General features: G+C 40.6%; 1 protein-coding gene across 2 annotated transcripts in view; it reads right to left on the minus strand.

The window, feature by feature from the left end:
• LOC138625663 (transmembrane protein 132C) overlaps positions 1–24,884 on the minus strand; it is a 126,138-nt gene that overhangs the window by 27,301 nt on the left and 73,953 nt on the right. For both annotated transcript variants that reach the window (XM_069706743.1, XM_069706742.1), the window contains exon 4: positions 7,942–8,128. In XM_069706743.1, coding sequence (XP_069562844.1) covers positions 7,942–8,128 — 187 coding nt within the window. The remainder of the gene's footprint in view (positions 1–7,941; positions 8,129–24,884) is intronic.

The raw sequence follows: 24,884 nt of genomic DNA on the forward strand, positions 1-24,884 counted from the left end.
GGATGTTAACAATTATGAGGAGATGTGAGGTACACATAAGCGTCACTCTGTGATTGATCAGATAGTCTCCATCCTGCCCTTCACATCATCGTTTCAAGTTTTTGCTTTGCTGTAAAAAAAAAAAAAGTTTTTCCACCAAGTCTGACAGCGTTAGATGAGCTGAGAGGGCTACTGTGACAGGCATGAAGGTTTACGGCATTGTATTAGTGAAACGAGACTATAAGTGGTTCCACAGGGTTCAGGTCTTAACAATTTTCCTGCAGACATAGCAAAACAAACCTCTACACAAATTCAGTTTTGTATCCATAAATTACGCAACGCTTTGTGGGGTCATCTTCAGAGAATTGCAACAGCACAGTAAACAAGCAACCTGACCTCACTTCTGGAGGTGCTTTTAAAAGCATGACAGGAAGGCTAGCTTGTCTTCATGGTGACTGATAATTCCCTGATGTCACTGTAATGATCAAGCTTTGAAAGGTATGATCCCACTCACTTTTAGTCTTTCACTTATGAAATGTTACCTCCTGAGTGATGCCGAATGAATGTGCCAGTAGAGCTTGGTGTGCAGTAACTGTTCTTTTTGAAAATAACTGTGCCGCAGTGCCATAAAAAAAGGTACCGTAGTTCATCCACTCACTTCTCACTGTACAAACAGAGACAGGGAAAATGACTGTCAGGTATACCAAATACCTTTCACCTCCTGTGATGACAAACGATGTTGGGGAACACGGCAAATGTTGAGCCTAACAGTCTCAAGACCTCAGATTGTGTTCTTGGATTAGAGGAGCATTTGTCACAATCCGTTGTCCTAATTAGCGATACATGTTGTGTGCCACGTGCGCATACGGCGGCAGCCTCAATTAGAGCTACCACTTCATCACCAGCCTCTAAGCTGTAGCAGATGCTAATGGATTGCTCGCTTGGGGTCCATCCATCAGACCTTTATTTTAAACTGCATGACGCATGCTATGTGACAAAAATGCTATGTTTTATCCTGTTCCATTAAACCAGCAGGGGCGTGCAACAGAGACGCAGCAGTAGTGGAGTGGAGTGGAGTGGCTAAGCTTATTAGACGACTGAAATCAGGTAATTTAGGCAATGTGTACACTAGGTGCTATTCTGATAAACAGCGTGCAGGGTATTACTGCCCCTATGATGCATTTCTGCAGGATTAGCTAGCATGAAAGTGCTCATGTCTGTATGTCTAACTATGTGTTTGATAAATGGTTCTCCAGATTTCACTTGCCTGGCAGAAAAGATGTGCATTGCAACAGAAGGAATGGAATCGAAAGGAGTAAAATGAAACATTCATTGGAAGATGTTGATAGATGACTTTATCATGCGAGAGCAGAAGTGGCCAGAGAAGGCCGGGGTGATGATGTATTGTTTAACAATACATTGGAGCAGTGCGTGAATACAAGCGGCTGCTTTCATTTCTCCTCATCTCTATGCCTCCGAGTGCTCGTGTGAGTGAGCACAGTTTGGTGTCTCGGCTGGAACAGGAAGACTGATGAGTCCAGATATGATGTATGCCCTGTCCTCCTGCTCCCTCTCCATCACCAGGAATCCACAGCATGGGTAATGATGATGAGGGCAGCCTGGACAGGAGCATATTACTCCACGATGGTAAAAGATAATGGACCAGCCTCCTACTGTGCAGGGGGAACTGCTCAGGCATCCAATTACTGCCTTTAAGATCCATCTCGTGATGACCCAAAAAAAACCCACATCTCTTTCACACTTGTGAAAGGAGGCGGAGGGTGACAAGGGAGCAAATTAATCCACATTGTTAATATATTAATGTATGTTTGTCTGGGGTCGACAGAAGAACTAAAGAGAGGATGAGAATTTGTAAAAGAGCAGGTGAAGATGAGACAAGCAAGGACAGGCACGCTGTATTACAGTCGACAGAAAGAGCACTGAGGCATTTCCTCGCTCGCAACTGACGAAAACTTTTGAGTACTCTTTCATTTTCTGCTTTTGAAATAATTGCTGCATTAGCACAACTCCTGCTTCACGGTTTGAAAGTGGTGACAAAGTGGCGGCGAGTGGCGCTGTGAGCCCTCCCAATGCAGGTGGGTCTGTGACAACACGCACAGGAGGAGCCCTCTTCAAAGGGAGCGGAAGAAATAAGGGAGCTCGTCTTTCAAAACGATGCCGCTGCTTTCCCAGAAGTGTCACCCATGGCACAGCCTATCATTTGGCTGGTATAATGCAATAAAAAGACCTTTTTATAATAATCAATTCCGGCAAGGGCGCAGTAATTTAGAACACGCCATAAATGGGCAGGGAACGGGTCTGAGGAGCCATCGAAGTAATAGGCCATAAACGTGATCAAACCCCAAATAAGCTTCCCATTACTAATAGTCATTAGCTTTATTACATTACAACCTTTGGAGACACGGTCAGTTATGGATCTTCATTCAGTTGATGAGATTATTTCCAGTCAAAACAGAATTACAGCAGCTTTTACATTATGACGAAATCCAGTCCATCTTATTAGACTAATTAGTGCTAATTACAGATGAGAAGACTTTCTAGAGAAGCTGTAGTGTCAACAGATGCCTTCAGCATGCTCTGTGAAGTCTTCCCTCTTAACTTGATTAAAAAAGATTGGAGAATTACCCCATGTGTTTCTCCCTCTCCAATATCTCTGAATACACCCCCCCCCTATTTTCCAGTCAGTGTTTCTTCCCTTCACTGCACTTCTTTTGTCTTTTCTTGTATCTGTAACCTTGATTTACTATCAACTTCACTGATCACAAAAATGCCCCTCACAAACAGAAATATATAAAGACGATAACAATATCGATGGCAACAAAGAGACTGCCTTAAATAACCTTTAGTTCAACTTTACCTTGAGAGTTACATTGTAGCAAACAACAAAGGCAGCTCCACAATAATATTTTTTGGTGATGTAATATTTCTAATGCTGCTGATCCCACTGAAGATCAACACTCCAGTCTGCAGCCTAACGCAGCTTTTGATAAAGTTCAGCTCATTAGTTTCCGATTTTTTTTGTCAAGGATGAAACAAGAGGCAAAACACAACTGAGTATTGAACTAGCATTTGAATAGTGGCAGGAAATGATGGCAAGGACTTTGATGGAAAGGCAGTGCTGCTCTGTTTCTGTTAGATGTATCAGCAATGTTTAAGGCTTGCCAAAGGAGACATATTGACATATTGCAGATCAGATGCTAATTAAAAATGATAAATATTGACTTAAAAATATCAGAGAGAATTTAAACTTCACGTTTATGACAACCTGTGCCAAGAATGTAACTGGGAACAGGGCGACAAGCTTGGTAAATATCTAAAAGTAGCTGAAATCCTATATCAGGCAAGAATAGGACAACATTTCACTTTCAAAACTCCAGCAACAGGTCTCCTCAGTTCCCAAACATTTACAGTGTTGTTAAAAGAAGAGGTGATGCAACACAATAGTAAACATGCCCCTATCCCAACTTTTTTTTAAAATCTGTTACTGGCATCAAATTCAAAATGAGCACATATTTTTTCATAAAACAATAACATTTCTCAGTTTCAACATTTTATATTTTGTTTTTGGTATATTTTCAATTAAATATGGGTTTACATGATTTGTTAGTCATCGCTTGCATTTTAAATAAAAACAGAATTGTATTTGCCAACTTTTGGGGACAAACTGGGTTGTATACAAACTCAAACAAATTTAGTAATAGTTATTATTGTGTGCTCAGATAATCGTAGAAAATAGAGAAAATTTGATTTTCTTATTTTAAAATATTTTTTTTTTCCTTACAGGTTACGTACAGTCTACTCTGAGATATTGAAGGACTTTATCTATTTAAAAAAAAAAATTTCTTTATATATATATATACATATATAGAAAAGGCAAAAACAAGAAAATTAAACCTTAACTTTTGAAAAAAAAGGTTGGTTTGTAGATTGAACTTGTAACATTGCGTACAAGGACAACATAATTCTGTATTTTCTTCTTTATCCCTTCCAAATCTGAACCTGGAAAAATGCATTATGGTCAGTAAAGTCTTTTTTCCCATCAGTAAATCTAAAATGAAGATGTTTTAAGCCAACTACCTAGTAACTGGTAATAACATGATGCTGCATCTGTACCAGGCTGGCAGGCATCTTGGAGTTTTCAGTCTCACCACCTCATGTAATATTTGCAATGGTCCCATACTGCAAAATATGAGTGCCCCCTTCAAGTAATTCAACATTTATTTTACAAAGTTTACAACCCTTCCCGTGAGACACAAGTGATATATCCTACGGCAATGAACCTCATTGTTACTGTGCACGTAATTGTCATAAATTCTGTCCCACATTTCATATGCTGTGTAAGTCTGCTACTTCTCTATCTTCACTACTCGTATTACGGTGACTTCAGTTCTGTGTGCAGAACCCTCTTTTCTATCTGGAATTGGATTTTGTTTTCTCTTGTGGAGGGAAGGTTGTGATGGTGGTGGAAGGGGGGAGGAGGGGGTCTTGCGTGTGTGTTTGTAAGAAGGGGCTGACGGCGCTGCTCTTACATTACCTTACTTCCTCTTTTCTATCAGCGAGGAGTGTAGCAGGGAGGAGGGAGAGGAACTTATCTGTGGGCCTTTTCATGCCACAGTGATCCCAAGTAATCTAATTCAGCCTTCCTCTTTCTCGCTTGTGTGCTTCTCTCATATTGGTGCATGCAGATTGCAAAAGTCTTATGTGCTTGTGTGCTTGTGTGTGTGTGCTTGTGTGTGTGTGTGTGTGTGTGTGTGTGTGTGTGTGTGTGTGTGTGTGTGTGTGTGTGTGTGTGTGTGTGTGTGTGTGTGTGTGTGTGTGTGTGTGTGTGAGAGTGAAGGAGAGAGAGGTTGGAGGAAAGGGGATAGAGGAAGACAGACAGAGTTAATGAGTTCTGAATGTGTCTCCATGTATGAGTATTTGTGTTGTGTTAAGTACTGTACCATGGGGTTGGCTGCAGATGCTGTTCACTTTAGGGAAGATGTCTGTGCAGGAGACGCACATGGAAGAAAATGAAGTTGAAAAGCAGGGAGTGTGTTCAGCCTCGTGATAAAGCTAAATAAAATGAAATAAAATTGACTGAATCAGCCTCCTTTCATTTAATGTCAGATGATGAAAATGTTTGAAATGTTGGTATCAAAGGTATATGCTGATCTGTGAACCTGATCCTTTCAATACACTGTATCCACACACTCTCTGACACAATAGCAGCTGCTTCACTGACTCACTGACAAGCCCTCTGAACAGAATGGAAAATCAAGGCAAGGAAAAGGGGGAAAATCAATCTTTTCTCTATATGTAGGGTGCACGTACACACACGTACACACACGTACGTATGCACACACACACACACACACACACACACACACACACACACACACACACACACACACACACACACACACACACACACACACACACACACACACACACACACACACACACACACACACACACACTATATCATCTGTTTTAGTACACATGAAACACTATTCATCTTTATACCCAGTGAGGCTCCTGCCTGAATTATGCTGCCCCTCACTGATTTAGCCAAGTTCAGCAAGTAGTTGTAATATTGGGTTAATGGAGATGGATTTTTGCCACTAAGAAAAAAACTTTGTGATTGATAATGAGCAATGAAAACCCTTCTTTTGTGTAAAATGAGCAGAATAATCGGAGGGAAAAAGCAGACACTTGGAGGATTGATTGATGAGTGCACGTTCATTCACAGAAATGATTGTACAAAAACAATCATGGAAATGTTACCTTTGATACACAACAGCTAAATAAAATCAAATGAAGCAAAGATCTTATTTAGAGTGTTGTTGTTTTTTGTTGAGCAGGCGATGGCAAATTCTTTGGTTGAATCTCTTTTTATAAGTCGAGACTTTGAGATAACCATGCAAATCATCTTTGCAGTTGTTGTCAGTGGAAGGGTGTGGGAACAAACTATATATTCCTAGAGCAAGAAAAGCTGTTGATATATCAGTGACATGAAAGGGATGTGAGAGAGGGAACTCGAAAAATACTGGAGCATTAAACACACAGCTTCAATTACCCTGAGAATGGATCTGTGGGTGAGGATGCCTTGCGCTGCTCTGAATCCAGGAACAGCCACCCACAGGCATCTATCATCTACACAGCTACGGGCAATACTTAGAGAATAACAATAACACAACAGTCAGGTCTCAAGCATGAAGATCAGAAGCACCGAAATAGAGATGAATGCAATCTTTGTTTTAGTAATCAGCACTGATGTGACAGCGCGTCTTTCTCTTTAGTCACCACAATTGATGTTACTCATTTATTCACCTGAACGCTCTTGATCTAAATCAGAAGCGGTGATCTCTGGGTCGCTGAACAAAGTTACAAAGATTCATGAAAGGCACCCCGTGTCAACTTCTATAAGGGTTAATCTACACAACACACTACCTGTGCCGCGCTCAGGGAGACACACAGCTCGGGGCTTACCCCCAGGCCAGTGCCCGCCTCCAGACTCCATCTGAGGCCAGCTGGGAGCGACAGACGCTCTCTTCCTGCCCGGCTCCTAAACACCCTTTGTGGGCACAGACCTACAATATAACTTCCGTCTTTTAAATCTAAGGATCAGTGGTGGAAGAGGAATTCAAATCCTCCACTTAAAATTGTTCTACTGCAATGCAAAAGTAGTCTGTTACAGTAAAAGACCTGTCATTAAATATTAAAGTAAAGGTACTTAGAAATGATCAGCAAAATATACTCCAGGCATCAAAAGCACTTATGCAGAATGGCCCCCACTCACAGTGTCATTTTGTATATATAATATATGCTTGGATTATTATTACTGATGCATTAGCATGTATGCAGCATTTTGTTTTTGTAGCAAGAAGTGGGGCTGCATTTCATCATTTTATATATTGATTTTATATTGCATGAATTTTATTTAATATTGTTTTTATTTCTAAGGCTTAAATATTCAAACCGGTGCAGGACCAGCATGCTATTGGGGACTATGTTTTTTTGTGTTTTTTTAAACCAGAGGAGCACAGGAAGCATGGTCTTTCCAGACCCAAATTCCCTGAAACTACTGGAGCAGCCTTTACCAAGTGGCATAGAGCACCATATGCCCCCAAACTCTACCACCTTGTAAAGTGCATTTACAAAGAAACACTTGATATCAACGTCAATGCACTTAGCCAGCAACACTAATGACTGATTGATCCACTTTTCAGAGAGGCTGTTCCAACGTTAAGGCCAACAGGGTTTTTCGGACTTTATTCTTTTGACTTTGTTCTTTTTTTGCTTTCTTGCCAAAAAGTAAAGAACACAAAAAGAAAACGCCAAAACCTTTGCATACAATTCTGGGGTCTGTAATTTTACGACTGTCTGATTAGGGAGACTCGTGAATAATATCTAAAATATCAAACTAAAGAATAAACTGCTAACTACAGTTGTTAGATAAATGTAATGAATAAAAGTATTTTCCCTGAAAATGTAGAGAAGAAAACGGCAAAAAAACATCGCTACTTGAATGAATGTACTCACTTGTAGCTTAGCAGTAACTGATAGACATTGTGTGGACGATGGCCTCCTTGTATTGATATAAATGCACTATCATAAAGAGCATTTCAATGTCAGTTAAATTACTTTAACTCTACATATTGTAAATGCAAATATCCTGCTTGTTATTCCAAAGTTTAGCAATGTTTTGTTACTATAAGATATGTACAAAACATGTATCTTTATCCGTCACGTTGTCACTAGTCTTGATTAAAAGAGAAGCAATTCTCAGCCATTTCTAAAGCAATGTGTTTCTTTCATGTAGTAAAAACAGATATGGAAATGTTGATTCGAAGTGTAAATTTAGAATATGGCATTCTACATTACCAGGATGCACCACTTCACATTCAGAGTAATGAGTGTGCAGCAGTCTAGTTGCACTAAGCTGTAAGTGGCTTCACTCACCATGGCCAGGGGCACAATGCCCGCGAGGTCCTCCTGTGCCAGGTGGATCTCCGTCTCAACCTCTTGTGTGGCAGCACGACTGGCCGGGTACTCCACCTGCCAGGCCATCCAGCGGCTGCCCGTCGGCTCTGGGAAGCTTTCCATTTTCAGATCCACCTGGAGCACCCTCTGAACTCCCATCTCAGACCTACCAGAGCGCAGGAAAAATAGAAAGAATGGTTAAGCAGACAAGTGAAAAAGAGTCGCAAAAGGAATGATTGTGTGTGTGTGTGTGTGTGTGTGTGTGTGTGTGTGTGTGTGTGTGTGTGTGTGTGTGTGTGTGTGTGTGTGTGCGTGTGTGTGCGTGTGTGCGTGCGCGCGTGTGTGCGTGTGTGTGCAAGGGTCATGTTTGTCCGTGAGCTCATTCAACCTGCTGTCTGCTCTAATGACGACAAATGGTAAAGACTGATGAATGTGTCTGAGGTTGAAATCTGTGACATTTTACCAACTGAGATTCTTCAAAATGTCAAGTCCCTTTGTGTTTGACTCTCTGGTCAACCCTCCTCCAGATGGTATAATATGAAACACCATTTTCTTTATCCCTCTCACACTTAACCATAGGTGATGTGCCCTGTAAATAACACCTACAGTATAATCTCTTGACGCAGTTCAAAGGAATGTTTCACCAGGCATCGCCCCCCGTGACCCCGCCCACCTCCCAGCAAAGGTGCTGATGGTTGAGTTTGTCACCGGTGCCCTTGTTTACCATAGAAGAGTGTAAATATATAGCATGCTTTGGCACAATCTACACCGGACCTGAATTAAGTCAGACAAATGGAGAGCGTTGATAATAAAATTTACCACGGCCCCATAAGTCTCTGGTGTTCACGGTTTAAATATAGCCTGGAGGCAGGAAAGGTCAGCTTTACACGGGAGCCGACGGAGATGGGAAATGGCACAAGATCTGTTAGTCACGTCTCGCGTGTGAAATGGCAGGACTGGGGGCCAATAAATTTCATGCATGGTCTCTGTGGCACATGGGAAAAAAAAGAAGCAAAAAAACCAAAAACAAACCACAGGATCATGTAATTTGAAGGAGGCGGGGTAGGGGGGTGGGGGGTTGGGGTGGGTGGGGGACAGAGGATAAATCCACATGGTGCATGTAACATGTAGAAAATACTGTGAAGCGTGAGGCAGAAAATAAGAAAAGTTTTCAAGCCAAATTCAATGTCAAACAGACAACAATGCCATAATGAGAGATTATACATATTGTACCTCTTGGAAAGACACCACACATAAATGTATAACATCCTAAATTATGAATAGACAGCTAAAAACAGTAAAAGAATAAATAATAGAAAACGTTTTATCCACTGCTCTCGTACTCGCATAGGGCACTATTTCCACCGTTCTCATATTATTCCGTTTTACACTGAGAGAATGGAAGATTTGTTGCATAGCAGAGCACAACAACCCAATTTTCACATCCAACAGAGGTATGTATAAATAATTAAGATGACAACCAAATAACTTGTGTCACATTTCATAACATCGTACCAATCAGAGTAGCGAACCGTTGAAGGCTGAGTACAACAACAAGGGCTTACATAATGGTCCCACAATGCGGTAATAAAAATAAAAAATAAAAAAAATAAAAGGCAGATGCTGATCTCTGTTTGCAGAACAGCCACAAAGGTAACAGATGATGCACTTACACGTCCAAAAATGAATCTTTAAGTGCTCCAGTTACCGAGTGTCACACAAAAACTCTGTGTGTCAGTCATCAGCACAGATGGCCTACTTTCTTTCAGAACAGGCAGGTTTTTACTGCACAGGTTGCTCTGGCAAACATCCTACTTGTCAGGCAGCAAGAAAGACAGGCAAAATAATGAAAGTGATTGTGCAGCAGAAAGGTTTGATTATACTGTTTATACACCAGGAGCAGGAACTGAACTCACACCTTTACAGAGTTAGTGGGCCCCCGGAAAAGATAGAAAAGTTATGTTATTAGCTTTTTTTTCTCCTTGAGTGATGTCAATTACCTCCCTCCACAAATGAGCCAGCTGGTTGAGTTTAATAGCAGCAGTAGCTCAGATGGATTTTATAAGGTTTTCATATTTCTTCCTACAATAAAAGTGCCAAGAAAATATCTGAGATTATAAGATTGCAAAGGTGTACAAACAGGTCTCTTATTTTAGCATGCAGACATGCTGCTAATTCAGCATGTTCTGTGACTTTAAGAGAAGACCTGAGAAATGATAGCACTATGAAAACAAGGACGAGTGAAGGGAAGAGGTGCAAATTTGAGATCAAAGACAGAAATGCAGACTATCACTTTTCACCTTTGCCATTCTTTGACTTCACCTTTGCAGGAGACTTAATGGAAAAAATGCAGTGTGTAGAGGACACAGTTATATGTAAACGTTTAAAGTCAAGACACGATCTAGAAGACCGAGATAACTTTCAGATAAAACATCATAACTGCTGGACAGACAGAGAAAAGAAACTCCGCCATATGTCTGTAAAGGACCTACAGGAAGGTTTAGCTGAAACAGGAGTGGTGGTGCACTTTTCCACTGTGCAGCATTGAGGATGAACAAACAGGGTTTGCACGGAGAAGTCATCACAAGAAAACTTTACTGGAGACCTCATCACAAAAGTCAATGTCTAATGTGTGCAAAGTAACATCTGGATAAGCCAAAGTCAATTTGCAAACAAGTGCTGTGGACAGATGAAGTTAAAATTGACTTTTTGGCCACAATCACCAGGTATGTTTGCAGGACAACAGGGGCAAGAATTGAATGAAAAGAGCACCTCGCCAGCTGTTCAGGATGGGGAAGGAGGGAGTGGGGGGTTTCATAAAAAATCAGTAGCAAAGGAAACACTGCATCGGTAGGGCAAAGAATGAATTCCACTAAATATCACGCAACCAGTCGAAAAACTGGAATTTAAAAAAGGCTGGTTTCCACAACAGGACAATAATCTAAAGCAAACATCAAACTCCACAATGAACTGTAAGCGGAAGCTGTTGGAGTGGTCCTCAATGTTACCTGAATATCAATGAAAATCTGTCAGTAGATTTTAAACATGCTGTGATTGTCAGAGAGAATATAATAAAGTAATCTGCAAGGAAGAATAGGTGAAAATTTCTATATCAAGAATAGAAAGACTCTCCTAGCAGGGAACCAACAGCCTTTCCGAGTGGTTACATCTGCCAAGGGAGGTTTAATCATTTCTGACTTTTGCATATCATTTTTTTCCATAAAAAAAGTGAATTAAGATTTGGAGGAAGGTTTTTTGTTTTTTTTAATGTATATATGAATGTAATTGTGGGCGGCACGGTGGTGCAGTGGTTAGCATTGTTGCCTCACAGTAAAAAGGTTCCGGGTTCAAGCCTGGGCCTTTCTGTGTAGAGTTTGCATGTTCTCCCTGTGCCTGCGTGGGTTCTCTCCGGGTACTCCGGCTTCCTCCCACCATCCAAAAGACATGTGTCTCAGGTTAATTGGTGGTTCTACAAATTGCCCTTAGGTGTAAATGAGAGCGTGGATGGTCTTTGTTTCCTTCTGTCTTTATGTGTTGGCCCTGTGATGGACTGGCAATCTGTCTAGGATGTACCCTGCCTTTGCCTTATGTGAGCTGGGATAGCCCCCCCCCCCCCCATTATCAGGTAAAGATAATGGATGAATGTAATTGTGTCTGTTTTCAAAAACAAATCAACCTAATATGTAATCATTTTCTGATGGATGCCCAAAAGTGTGCAGCAGCAGGTTTGTGATTTAGGTAAGAAATCATTAAAGTGCTATATTCATTAAGCTGTGACTATAAATACAATGTTCATGGTGAAAATGGTTTATTTATTGCATATTTTATGATGAGTCTTAAAAACAAAAACTGCTGCTGGTTGCTGCCCAATAAATTGTAAAGCAGATAGCAGAAAAGAGGGAACAATAAACAGATATTTTGGGCTCTTCACATCAAAAGCCTGGCGGCAGTCCATTTTTGATTGTCCGCTGTACTTGACCCCCATTGACACGCCTCATAAAATGAAACCTGACAGAAACATCAAAGTCGGGCTGACGCAGACGTTGAGTCATCGACATCAACCGTATACACCAGCATGGCATCCTGAGTCGACCTCTCCTCTCCAAGCCTGCTAATCACATGGCTCACTGGGGGAAACTGTTCATTTCTCTGTCACTTCCAGCGTGGGGTCTAATTCAATTAGCAACAAAGGGCCTGTGGATGTGTGCCACACAGCTGGCCTCAGCCTGATAATTATCTGTAAGCTAGCTGCGGTTCAACTAAATCTGAGGCCAGACAGACGACCGGAGGGCAGCCAAAGGCAAGGAGATAACAGGCCCTAAAGTTGGAACCAGCTTGACCCTCTGGCTTTCAACACCGGCCTGCAGAGGAAATCCGACTTGACAAGGTGCTGCCGGTGACGGCTGACAACTGACTCACTGTGAATAACAGAGATGGCTGAGAGGGTGCTGTTTAGGCACATTCAGGATGCCCATTAATCACAGTGACACCAGCAGATCTGTGGGACATGCAGTGGTGCACAATGAAACATAAGTGAACAGCTTAGCAGCATCATGCATTTGTTAAGGATGCCATTTGTAGGGTTTTTAATACATTAACATGATAATGCAAAGCCAATGGCTGTCATAACCAGATGAGAGTATGACGACTGGCGACAGTCACCTCTCAACGCACTGCCATAAATAAAAGGCTACAGTCTGATTGGTTAGTAACCATTCCCAGGCAACAGTGAGAAATCCGCCGTGAAACTAGAAATTCACATATTTCTTCCTCAGTGTTCTGCATCATTAAACAAACTAAATATAAGGTGTTAATTAGTGATGTTGGAGATCTTGGTGGCTCACTGTTATGGTAAGCCACCATGTGAAGTCTGTTTATTATGTTACATATAACAGACAACCATGACAGTAATATCAAAATTAAACTTATTAACTAAAAAGAAAATGTGATATTTTCTCAAAATATCAAACTATTGCTTTAATCTAAAAAATAAAACAGTCTGACAAACACTCAGAAGCATAAAGTTCACTGTCATGTATGGCATAGAAACGCAGCAAGTTCCCCCAATTGAGAGGCTGAAATACAAATTGTTTGGCATTTCTGTTAAAAAATGCTTCAAATGACAAAGCATTGTTCCAAATAGATGCTAATCAATTGTTACTTGGTCAAAGCATTTAATCAATTAATAATTTCAGCTCTACTTTGCAAATATAAAAGGCTCAGTAAGCAGAGGGTAGCAGGTAACTTTTAAGTTAACGCAAATAGTTTAACTTTGCACAATATTCTTCTGCATGCCCCTCTAAAAATGTGCAACAACAAACTAACTTCTATTGTTTAACTTCCCTAATTACACAGTCTAAGGAGGTCTTCGGCAGTGATTTAGTTCCATCTTATCTTGATAGGACCGTGTTGGAGAGCTATTGAATTTAGAATGCCATAAGGTTAAAGAAAGACAGAATTAAATGTCAAAATGAATAAACAGACACATGACAAAGTTATTGGAAGAATTTCCTTTTAAGGAGATTTCTCTAGAGAAAGAACGATAATTGAAAGAGCTTTTATTGTGCCATTATCAAACTCACTGTGTCATTGTGACACTCCTTGTTTAATCTCCTCCTGATGTGATAGGATCATTGTGTCCACTGCCTCATGGGGTTTAGAGAAAAGAGTTTGGAGGGATAGACAGGGTGCTTTTGTGAGATAAAGAAATTGACATTTTCATGTCCAATTTCTTCATTTTTCAACTTGTAGATCAAGGATTCGGAGACATCCTCTGATGTTATTGAGCATTAGAGCAACAGATTGATGCAGCCTCTGTCTGGCAAAACACTTGAAGCTCAGGCCAGACGCTTTTCTACAGATGTTTCATGTATATGATAGTGTAGGTGTTCCACAAAGGTTGGTAACGAATCTGAACAGAGCAACATGATAACGATGCCGATTCACTGCAACAGGAGACGTCAAGCAGAATGAAGATGCATAATGATGGCTGATGAGAGTGGAGATGCTGTCCAGACCAGTCTGAGGCAGCGGGATGTGTGTGTCTGTATGTGTGTGTGGGTGGGTGGGGTAGGGGTGGTGGTGGGGGGGGGGGGGTCATGCAGGGAACTCTAAACTACTTGTGGATGAAAAAAAAAAGTAATAATCAAATTTGAGGCTTCAGTGGTGCTTGAAAACAGCACCCTGAAACTCTGCTGTTCTCATGCTCTGTCACCTGGAACAGCAATAAACCAGTCAGCAGGATGAAGCCAGGACACACACACACACACACACACACACACACACACACACACACACACACACACACACACACACACACACACACACACACACACACACACACACACACACACACACCACAAGTTTTATAAATCTAAGACAATACATCCAATAATAATAAACAGCATTCAGTCTTGACTTGTCAATCGTTGTACTATCAAATTTACACATGTTTGCATCTTCAAAAACTCTTGTGCAACATGTAAAAACTACATGGTCCAAATCAGCTTGAAAACTATTTAAAATATCAATTTGTAACAACAAGAAATCACAAATAATAATCAGCTCCTCGCTGTAAGAGACCAAAAGATCCAACATTTTCTTGACTCTCTTAACAGTCTCTTGTTTGTCATCATTTTATTGACAATCATTTGTTCAGAAAACAGGGACAAATGGCTTCTTTGTGCCCGAGTGGATGTTCTCAGATATCTTGTTTTGTCCAATCAATATTTCAAAATCCATTCAAGATTTTCACTTCACAACACAAAAAACCCTCTCCTGTTTGAGTAGCTGAGAGTTTGGAATTTATACTCCACAGGGAACTTCAATGTTTCACTAATTTTCTATCAATAAACTAATACATATATCACTAACACTTTCACCTACTGGATAATTTGATCAAGAGATTTCTTCCTGACTTCTCAACTCCCTGAATGTCTGTATTCTCATGCTGCATTGCCATTAATGTATAAATTATTAGTCTGATTAGAACATCTGGCCAAAGTGTGGTGATGCATGTAAATGTATTTTTAAATCTTTCAAATAGGCTTCTGGTGTTATTCATTTTACAGCAACTGCCGATAGAATTACTGCCACCAGCTGAGGCTGAAACTCTTATTTAAACATACAAATCAAATCTTTAAAAGGTCCAATATTGTCCAAATTCAGACTTACATTTATTTTTGAATTGTACTGCAAAGCAGGTCTAGGTGCTAAATAAATACTATTAAAGTTTCAAAAATCTCAGTCCTTGAACAAATGCACACAACCTGTTTTTAGGCAACTGTGCCACTTGGACCAAGTTAGTGATGTCACAAAATCACGCTCATATCATATGTCTGTCCACTTTTAGCGTGGCCTATTATCCAACCTTTTATGTGCAAGAAAAAAGAGCAGTCATTCCATCGAGGAGTAAGCAAGTGGAAGAAAGCCTGGGCACGTGCCACTCAGAAAAGAGCCTGTTGATTGGACGAGAGGTTCACTGATATCAATGTGCCTTAAAGACAAAGACACAAAACAGCCTGTTGTTGGTAGAGCCTTTAGAAAGAAGTTTAGGAGAGATCATGACTGGAAAAAAAAACAAACACTGGAAATGTGTGAAATATGTGACCTTTAAAATAGTCACATTTCTTTGTGTATGAAGTCCCTGATTTTGTTTTTTAATTTAAACACATAAATATTTTAGACAACAATATTAGTACGTAAATAGGAAGACAGACACAAGTGTGTGATTTCTCCAAGCAGTAGACGAATTTCATTTCTCGGTCTGAGGGGTGCCCATTAATAGTGAATTATCCCGGGGCCACTTCCAATGAACATCCACCTCGGAGGCCTGAGCGTCTTTTTAGGCCTGATTTCTGATAAAAGACTCCAACGATCATAGCATGAATCACAATCCCTGTGCTGAGGAACCAGAGACAAATCACACTTTTGTGGCTTTGTGATTTGATACTTTGCAATCAAAAGCAAATTATTCAGAGCCTGAACGTACTGTTGTCATGGATACATTTAAAAGCCAAAATGTCAATACAGATGACAATAAAAACTACACAGTGTGTTGAGAAAGAAGAAACACAGTATATGGACTTAAGGTTCCATGGATACTAATTATTTATGCAATATTTATTATTATGCTAATTTTACACCAGAGTTTGAGTGCAGAGGTGGAGCTACACTGAAGGACAATCAATTTCTGCAAGTTAGGAAAGGAAACATGGCAGATATGATATCTATCTTCCCTTTTCCAGTCAAATGTGGTATGTTTCTGAAAAGGAGCCGAGCCAAAGAGTTAGAAGTGGGGGCTGGGGAGTAGTGGAGATGGGAGTGTAGGAGGAAAAACGCCCTTAGACACCTATACCCAGCAGACCTTTTCAATTCAGCCTTGTCCAGAATAGAAAAGAGAGATAGTGACAGCAGGAGAAAAAGGTGTAAACTCCCCCTGAAACACTGTCAAATAAAGAGAAGACAGAAATGAGAATAATAGTGATAAATGTCAGCGAGGTGTAGTTGCCTCTGTGGTGTTGGAGGTTCATGGTTATGCAGAGATGTAGTGTATGTAGTGGCCACAGGAGAGTTGGAGTCGGATGTAGGGAAAATAAACCATACAAGAATACAGACGATCTGAGATAAAGCGAGAGTAGAAGAGAGTGGATTCATGTGATGATTTAAAAATATGTGCAATGCCATCCGATTGCACAATCAACAATGAAGATATCACTTCTTTTAGTGCATCTAATTTGAAATCTACACATGGCAGAAGAGATGTGAAAAGTACATACTTAAAAGTGAACCGACTGACACCGTTACAGTTAGTATACGTTTCAAAAATGAGGAATCAAATTTGTAGCATTGTAAAGTTTGTAAGATTTCAAGCATGCCTTGGTTGTAAATGTGTCGACTGAAGATTTCTCTGTAGATAAAACATCAAGTGGGAAAAGAACTCTATCTTCAAAGCCCCCATTTTTTTTTTCCTTTTACCTGACAGACACAATTCTTTCAGTCTGTGAGTGGTATTTCTGTGCTTTCCAGGATGTGAGCTATAAAAATCCATCTGACGGAAGCCACCAGTGACCAACATTAACTTGTCAATATGACGTTCAAAATAGTGCCATATTTACATATGATAAAATTTGAATAGCGAGCTGCTTCTGAATGTTGAGCATTTTGAAGTATATGCATGTCAGGTATAAGCAGATCCATATGAATCCAAGATTCCTGTATTTCAGACCTGTCAAAGTGTTTCCTACATGACGGCTGCAGCAAACGGCTAGTGATACAATCAAGCGAACCGGAGCATCCCTCATGTTGCTATAATTTCCTCCAAGATACTAAACCAATAACTTTGATTTATGGTGCGTCAACTGACATTCATTTTATACCTCTCTAAACTGGTAGAAGAAAAATAGAGAAAATACTGAACTGGGCTGTTAAAAGAAGCTCTCTGTTTTAAAGGTTGTAATGGGGATGTGCAAGAAAAAAACATAGGTAGTAACATTCTTTTAAATTCACTACAATAAGCATAAATCCTTTAACACATCTCTGTTTTGGCACAAACTCTCCTTGAGTAAAATTCCCACTGTCAGGCCGTAAAATCATTTATTTTGCACAATTACTTTGACACGGATTCTAATAAAAGTACAGGAAGCTTTCCTGAAAGGTAAAGTGGTCCCCTGAGGTAAATACAATGTTACATCTAACTTCTTTTGCACATCTTCCTCACTCATAAAACAAGTAAAAAATTGTTTTTATTTTTTTTAAATATATATACATATATATCCCCTCATTGCATTGCACACTGAAGATGGCATCAAAATAAATGCAGAAGAACTACAATAATTGTCTTGTTTTTATTAGGGCCCGAGCACCGAAGGTACGAAAGCCCTATTGTTATTCGTAAAAAATATTATTATTTTTATCCTGAAAGATTAAATGCATTTTTGGAGGCTTTATCATATTCAAAAACTCATGAAAGTTGGTCCAAAAATATCTCCCGGTGAAAAATTCCTCCTACATATTTTGTCAGACCGACTTGAAATTTAGTCTGTGCACTCTTAACATGTTTGGAATTAAAAGTTATCAAAATCAGTGTGCCCGTGGTGTGGCGGCCAAAAAGTGACCCAGAAGTCATGCCATAGCATGTTCAAAAATTGACCGGCATTTTCAAAGTGAAAAATGACTTATGATTTTTTTTTAGGTCATGACAAAAGGGGGGAGATTGAACCCCAAACCTTCTAGTTGAGAGGGAGCAGTGCTAACCACTACACCACCAATCTTCAGAGTTATAGCGCATTGTGAGAAAGCTTTGGCCAACTGCAACCTATAACGCCATCGTCCATAAATATTCATTCAAATGCGACCAAAATTGCCGCAGACATTCTTTGGATTGTAGATATACGTGTTTTCAAGGAGGTCTGCAGTGATATTAAATATCTTCATGTAATGTGTCGTGTATGCAAAACTTTTTCAATTTCTCCAAACGTTTCAACTTCACAAAAAGTTGAATCAACATCAACAGGCCAAGGTGGAATCTGAACCATTAATAGCAACCTTGGTGAAGTAGAATCTTTTATCTGTTGGGTTAACCAGACTGTCGGTGCCGACTCCGAGCTGGAAATGACCTCATGAAGACACGGATTCGAGCCCCGCCAAGGTAACACACATGGTTCATGGTTTACGGAGGGCGAGTCCCCTTAATAAGCCACACGGTCCACAGAGAGCAAATCCCTCTAAGGGTAAGGCCAGGTGGTTCACGGAGGGTGAGACCTCCTAAAGCGAATCCCTCTAAGGGTAAGCCACATGGTTCACGGGGGGTGAGTCCCCCTAAGGCGAGTCCCTCTAGGGGTAAGCCACACAGGTTTGTACATGCAGTCATACTAATACCACAAATTAAAGGTCAACAACAATACAAAACTCAAACAAAAAAAAAGTCTAAAAGATACTTTTTTTTTTCATTGTGCACTGGTTAGAGCAGTTGCCTCACAGTGAGAAGTAACTTGAGCCATGCATGTCAGTTCAGAAAAAGGTCATACTCCAAAATTATAGAGTATACAGTATATAGTATATAGTATATATACAGGACATGACACAGGAAGTTGATGTTTAAGGTCAAACGATGCTCCAAACCTCACAAAACTTTGCACGTGTCAGGCACCAACTTTCATGAGTTTTTGAAGATGTTAAAGCTGCCAAAAAAAAGCAATTAAAAAAAAAAAAAAAAGAAGAAGAAGGAACAAGATCAAGAACAAAATTAAAACTGGAATATGCTGACCTTCGCGTGCTACACGTCGGGGAGCCGGCGGCCCCGACCCGCTGGATCCCCGATGTGCAGCGTGCGAGGGCCCGCATATCACTGCTTGCAGTTTTAATTCCATATACTCTTCTTGGCAAAACCGGGCAGCTACATTACCCACAATGCAGCAGTACTACTGACAGTTCTGACTGAGATTCTGGTGTGTTATTCTAGTGGTGACTAATGTAGCCTCAATATCCACATCCCCTCTTTTTTGTATTTTCAAACTTGTATTCTTCAGCCTGAGCTGACCCAAGTGACATCAGTTTAGGCAGTTTATCAAATTCCATGACTCTAATAAAAAAAGGTTTTACAACTTTTTTATAAAGTAAAACACACTTCAATGTTTACAATTGGTGTTGCCCCCCTTTGAATTATTTCCTATTCTTCTAAATCTTTATTTTGTAATCATAAGCAGTGGCGGTAAAAAAAAAAAACTGGGTACATTTTGTCAAGTACAACTTTGAGGTGTTGAAGTTTTATTTCCATTTCCTGCATCTTTATACTGCTTCATGCTTAATGCTCAATAGGGAATCCTGATAGCCTCGGGATTAGGACATGGTTATTGAACATTGAACTTCACTGACCATGAACTGCAGTGTTGCTGGTTGACGTCTGGTCTGGGACCCTTGTTGCATGTCGTCTGTTCCTCTTATTCATTCCATCTTGGGCTGAACAGTAAAGGCATAAAATGCCTTAAAAATTAAAGTATTAAAAGTGATGCTTGTACTATTTTGTTCTTCTATATAGGGAGAAAATACTTGTGGAAATGTAATTTTCATTGATCTCATTCTCAAGGGGCACATGAAAAAGATTGGACTGTTATATTTCAAAGAACCTGCAGTGCCGAAATTAAAATCCACTTTTAATAAGCATCCGATTCCCTTTAATTTAATCATTTATTCTTTCTAACATCGACACAGACAAGAAGGGCTGAGTACTATTAATTATACGATTATAATGAAGCATGGATACAAACTGAGGGCTTCTGGCTTGTGTGAATCAAACCCAATAAGGGGATAAAATTTCCGATTATCTAAACAGTGTTCTGCAGCATTCATCAGCTAAAATATTCAACTCCTACACACACTCACTGACAAGCTTCCTTCCCCTCCTCAGCTGGACTCGCTCCCTCTCGAAGTCACGCTAACTGTCAGACACATGATTCAATGTACATGGAAAAATTGAGAATTCTGTCTGTCCAAATACATAACTACCATATGTGGACTTGAAGTGGACACTTCAAGTGTTTGCCATTGCTTTGTTCAATCACTTAAATCATTGTTTGATGAAAGCATGTTTAGTTAGCAGGTTGATCAGCTTCTACTCAGACTTTAAGACACTATTTTATACAAACATTTTAACAGTGCATCAGTATGCAGTGGAAAAAAATAGACACCACATTTCCAGGCTAGTTCAAAGTCAGTTTGTTTCAGGGGGAAACAAAGAGGGAAGAACAGTGGATGTAAAAGATAGAGGAGTGTCAGGAGGGGAATATTCCTTCATAGCATTTGTTTCTTATATTGCTCCAGATTGCCTTGAGGAAAGCAGGCCACAGTCAGCGTGAGCCTAGCTCAAACAGTGGCAAATAAATTCCCAGACAACAAAATCTCATCTCAGAGTTAATGAAATGCACCATTCCACCGATGTCTAATCAAAACTAAATGCTTTTCTGCAGAGCAGCGTCATTAGAGTCCATCAGCTGAAGTAGGCTCCATAGTGTAATGGATCCCTAATGATGGTTGTTATCATCACCGGTGACCTCAGACCTTTTTGCATCTGACATCAGTTTTCAGTTAGTTGCACTCTATATCTGTCTCATTCATAGAAAATCTATCTAAATAGCAAATTGCAATATAATAAATTGCTACTTGTCCTGATAGTTGCACTCAATTTTCCCCACATCGAAGCACTCAACTCAAAGCTGGATAACAGACATTACCTACTGGGAACAACCAGTAAAGCTGCAGATAACTCATCCCCGTACACACTAGGGGGCAGCAGACACTGAGCCCTGGGGCACTGATGGAAATGTTTGTGCAGATAAATGCATTCCCCTCCTACAGTCTCCCCCCGGTTGATCTGTGGGCGACATCATGTGACCGCCAGGGCCTGCACTTGCACCTGCAGGTGCTTTGACACTGGCAGTGCCTGTCCTGCTCAGAAAACTCTTTAAAGGCCCGCAAAACCTCCTTTCAGCTCTGACACTGTTGGCATGGCAACAGAACCTTCAGAACACACAAGAGTCATTGACCAGTGAGGCCCAGACTATCAGATCAATGGTACTCTATTGCCACCTAGGCTTCACCCCTCCTCCCAGGCTTGTAGGATGTGCAAGGTTAAGCTTCAGCTCATAAGGCACAAAAAAGGGTGTCACGGAAAGGATCAGCTCAATAGTACAGCATGCGTTTTGCAAACAGGTCAGTGTTAAACAAGGACAGCAGAGCCAGATGTCGAATTTTCTGTAACAGCAGAGCGAGATCAGTGCCGGCATCTTATGGAAAAATACTGTAAAGAGCTAAATAGGAGGCATTTAACCTCAACAAACTACAGCAGAGCCCTTTTAGCCTCATCCAAAACTGACTAGTCAACAAACATAAAACATGCAGTCATGTTAACTCATGCATGTACACTAAATAGACACCTGTACATTTATGGGATATATTAACAGGGATACACTTCAATATACAAGTTACAGTCCCACTGTTTTAGAACCATGAACATCAAATGTGTAAACAGAACGGCTTTGTTTGCGATAATTACAGAGTTAGTGAGGAAATGATGCAGAAGCTGTGTGGGTATGATTGCCTTGTACTTTAGTCTTAATGCAGTGTCTCGCAGACCAGAGAGGTGAGAGGTTGTGATGCAACGCATCTCCTACCCTCTTAAAAGTCAATAGGACATCCATTTTAATTCAGAGACTTTCACAAATGTACCCGACACCCACAGAGTAGCAATACTTTTCACATTTAAGATAAGTTTTTCTTTGGCATCCATTCCCTTTCATGCACACCTGGCATTTAGATTGGCTTCAAAATGGGAGTTTAAAATCAATTCTATGTCCAAGAATTCGTACATTTCACTTCAAATGAATAGCCGATTATGCAAACGATTGATTCTATGTTGTGCTAGTCACAAAAGGTCAATTTGGGTGCACATTGAACGATATAACGGATTTGACAGCTCATTTACGGCAGAAACACACAATTACTTATCGGATTAATATTGAATTGAAAGCTGACATTGTAACTTAACAGACACAATAATAACTCAGGAGGATAAGTTTCAGTCCGTAGATGGAAAGAAATATATTCAATCTTGTTCAGAAATCTGGAAGCTTTCCTTCTCTGTTTGTGCCTTTGAAATCCCAGTACACGCAAGCATTAGTGTTGCATTGAACAATTAACAGAGATTAGTTAATATCATGGATTTATAAAAGCTGCTATCATGGGCTCCAGGAACTGAATCCATGGACCTTAAATGGCATTTTTTCACAAAACATGAGAAGCATTTTACTTCCCCAAAGCGCTATATCAGCACCTCCTCCCAGTATACCACCGGTTCCAGTCACGAACGCATTTAGATATGAAGCAGAGTTTAGCCCCCCCTTATGCACCACTTCATGTGCACAGTGCTAAATTACTACCAGAGCAATTTTACACGCACGCGCGCGCGCGCACACACACACACACACACACACACACACACACACACACACACACACACACACACACACACACACACACACACACACACACACACACACACACACACACAGCCTATATTTTCCTCTCTATACACATCTACAATCCAAATTCAGACAGACTATCCAATAAATCCAACCGTATATATTTGATCATGTTTATGAAAAAATAACACGGCTGCACATAGTACACATATCAGTAGCCTTACAGCAGCAGAATTTCTCATTGATCAGCAGTTAGGGAGGATGACGTGAATGGCTGTCTTGGCAAATGAGAAATTATAAAGCATTTTGGTAACTGAAAAACTGCCTCTACACACCCAGGGGTCTGTGTGCAGAAATGAGACATTGATCCATAATTGGAAGCACTCAGTCATGAAATCTAAAGACTAATTAAAGAAAGAGAGCTTTAATGGCAACCATTTACATATTCAGCACAGTGATTCAATGCTGCTCGCTGACTTACAGCCTGTGAGAGATGGAGGGTTGATCTAGAGGCCGTGAAAAGTTGAGCCGGATCACACAATGATGGACTAATGACAAGTGTCTGAAACGGCTCACTGACTAAGAAGCCTTTTTGTCACCAACAGACACATCAATTAAAAACATGCAGATATGTATCAAGGTCTTCTGATAACGATAAATCCTGAATCTGGTCTCGATACAAATGGCAGTGAAAGGAGTGAAGTCATCGCTTAACTGAGGAGCTTTTGTGGGTGTCTTTTCAGCGTGACCTCCATGAGCCAAGGACAGCGTCAGATGCTTTACTATCACCTGAGGTTCAAACTTGAGTCACTCAGACAGCACACATGAATCTGTGTGTGTGTGTGTGTGTGTGTGTGTGTGTGTGTGTGTGTGTGTGTGTGTGTGTGTGTGTGTGTGTGTGTGTGTGTGTGTGTGTGTGTGTGTGTGTGTGTGTGTGTGTGTGTGTGTGTGTGTGTGTGTGTGTGTGTGTGTGTGTGTGTGTGTGTGTGTGTGTAAGCAAGTGTCTACACTTATGTTCTGTCGAAACATGAGTATGCAATCTTTGCTGAGTGTTTACGCATGCAGGTTGAAGGTGGAAAAGGTGACGCGTACAAAGTGTGGCATCTCATCTGGAGGCATGAACGCGTTCTCTGGTCTTGCCGTGTTGAGACTCTAGCTTTCGATAGCCGAGTGGCCCACTGGTGTGTACACACTGCCTGATTACATGTCAGGGCTGGTACATCCTGCTAAGCAGCCACCGGGATGCAGGAGAGAAGTGCCTACAGTGGCATCCTAATTTTCCCTGCATGTTATCAGCTGGGCCGAGTTGTTCTTCCGACCTGTTATGTTGGGAATGATAACAGAGGACAGCAAAAGATTGCTTGTCAGTGTTAGCATGCACAGGTGCTGTAGTGCAGATGAGAGGATGTGACTCCTACCTTCTCTGTTTGTCTTCTGGTTGATTGAATCTCCTCCTGAATGAAAGCAGAGCTGCCCATTTGTGTTCCTTGTATTAAGTTCTTGAACATCCCCTTTCTTTCTGCACAAGAAGCCCCCTCCCTGTATTTGTTTTCTACAAACACTATGTCTATACCTTTCTCAACAGCGTCTTTTAATAGGCTCATTTAAATATTTCCCCTGTGCAGGTTAGAGGATTCAGACAGTATTGGTTCCAGGCCAGGCCTTTCTTTGAGTGGGATAGGTTTCAGTATAAAAGCCAATCATCTTAAAGCCAAGCTAAACTGAGGTTAATTGAAGCCAACTGCGGCCTAAGATTTCTTTTGCCGATTAATTTAGATAAATCTGTGAGGAAGGAGTTTTGAAGTATAATTTGAATGGCAATATTAAAGACAAGTGGAGCCGATTCTCACCCCTCAACCATTGTTCTTCAGAGACAGAGTGCTGAATGAAATAAACTTCATTGCAATGGAATCCAAACTGAGTACTTATTCAATAGACTCTACAAAG

Source organism: Brachyistius frenatus, unplaced genomic scaffold (assembly GCF_029030835.1).
Source record: "Brachyistius frenatus isolate BFR_SWC_R1_liver_20210118 unplaced genomic scaffold, ASM2903083v1 Contig_64, whole genome shotgun sequence".
NCBI lineage: Eukaryota > Metazoa > Chordata > Actinopteri > Embiotocidae > Brachyistius > Brachyistius frenatus.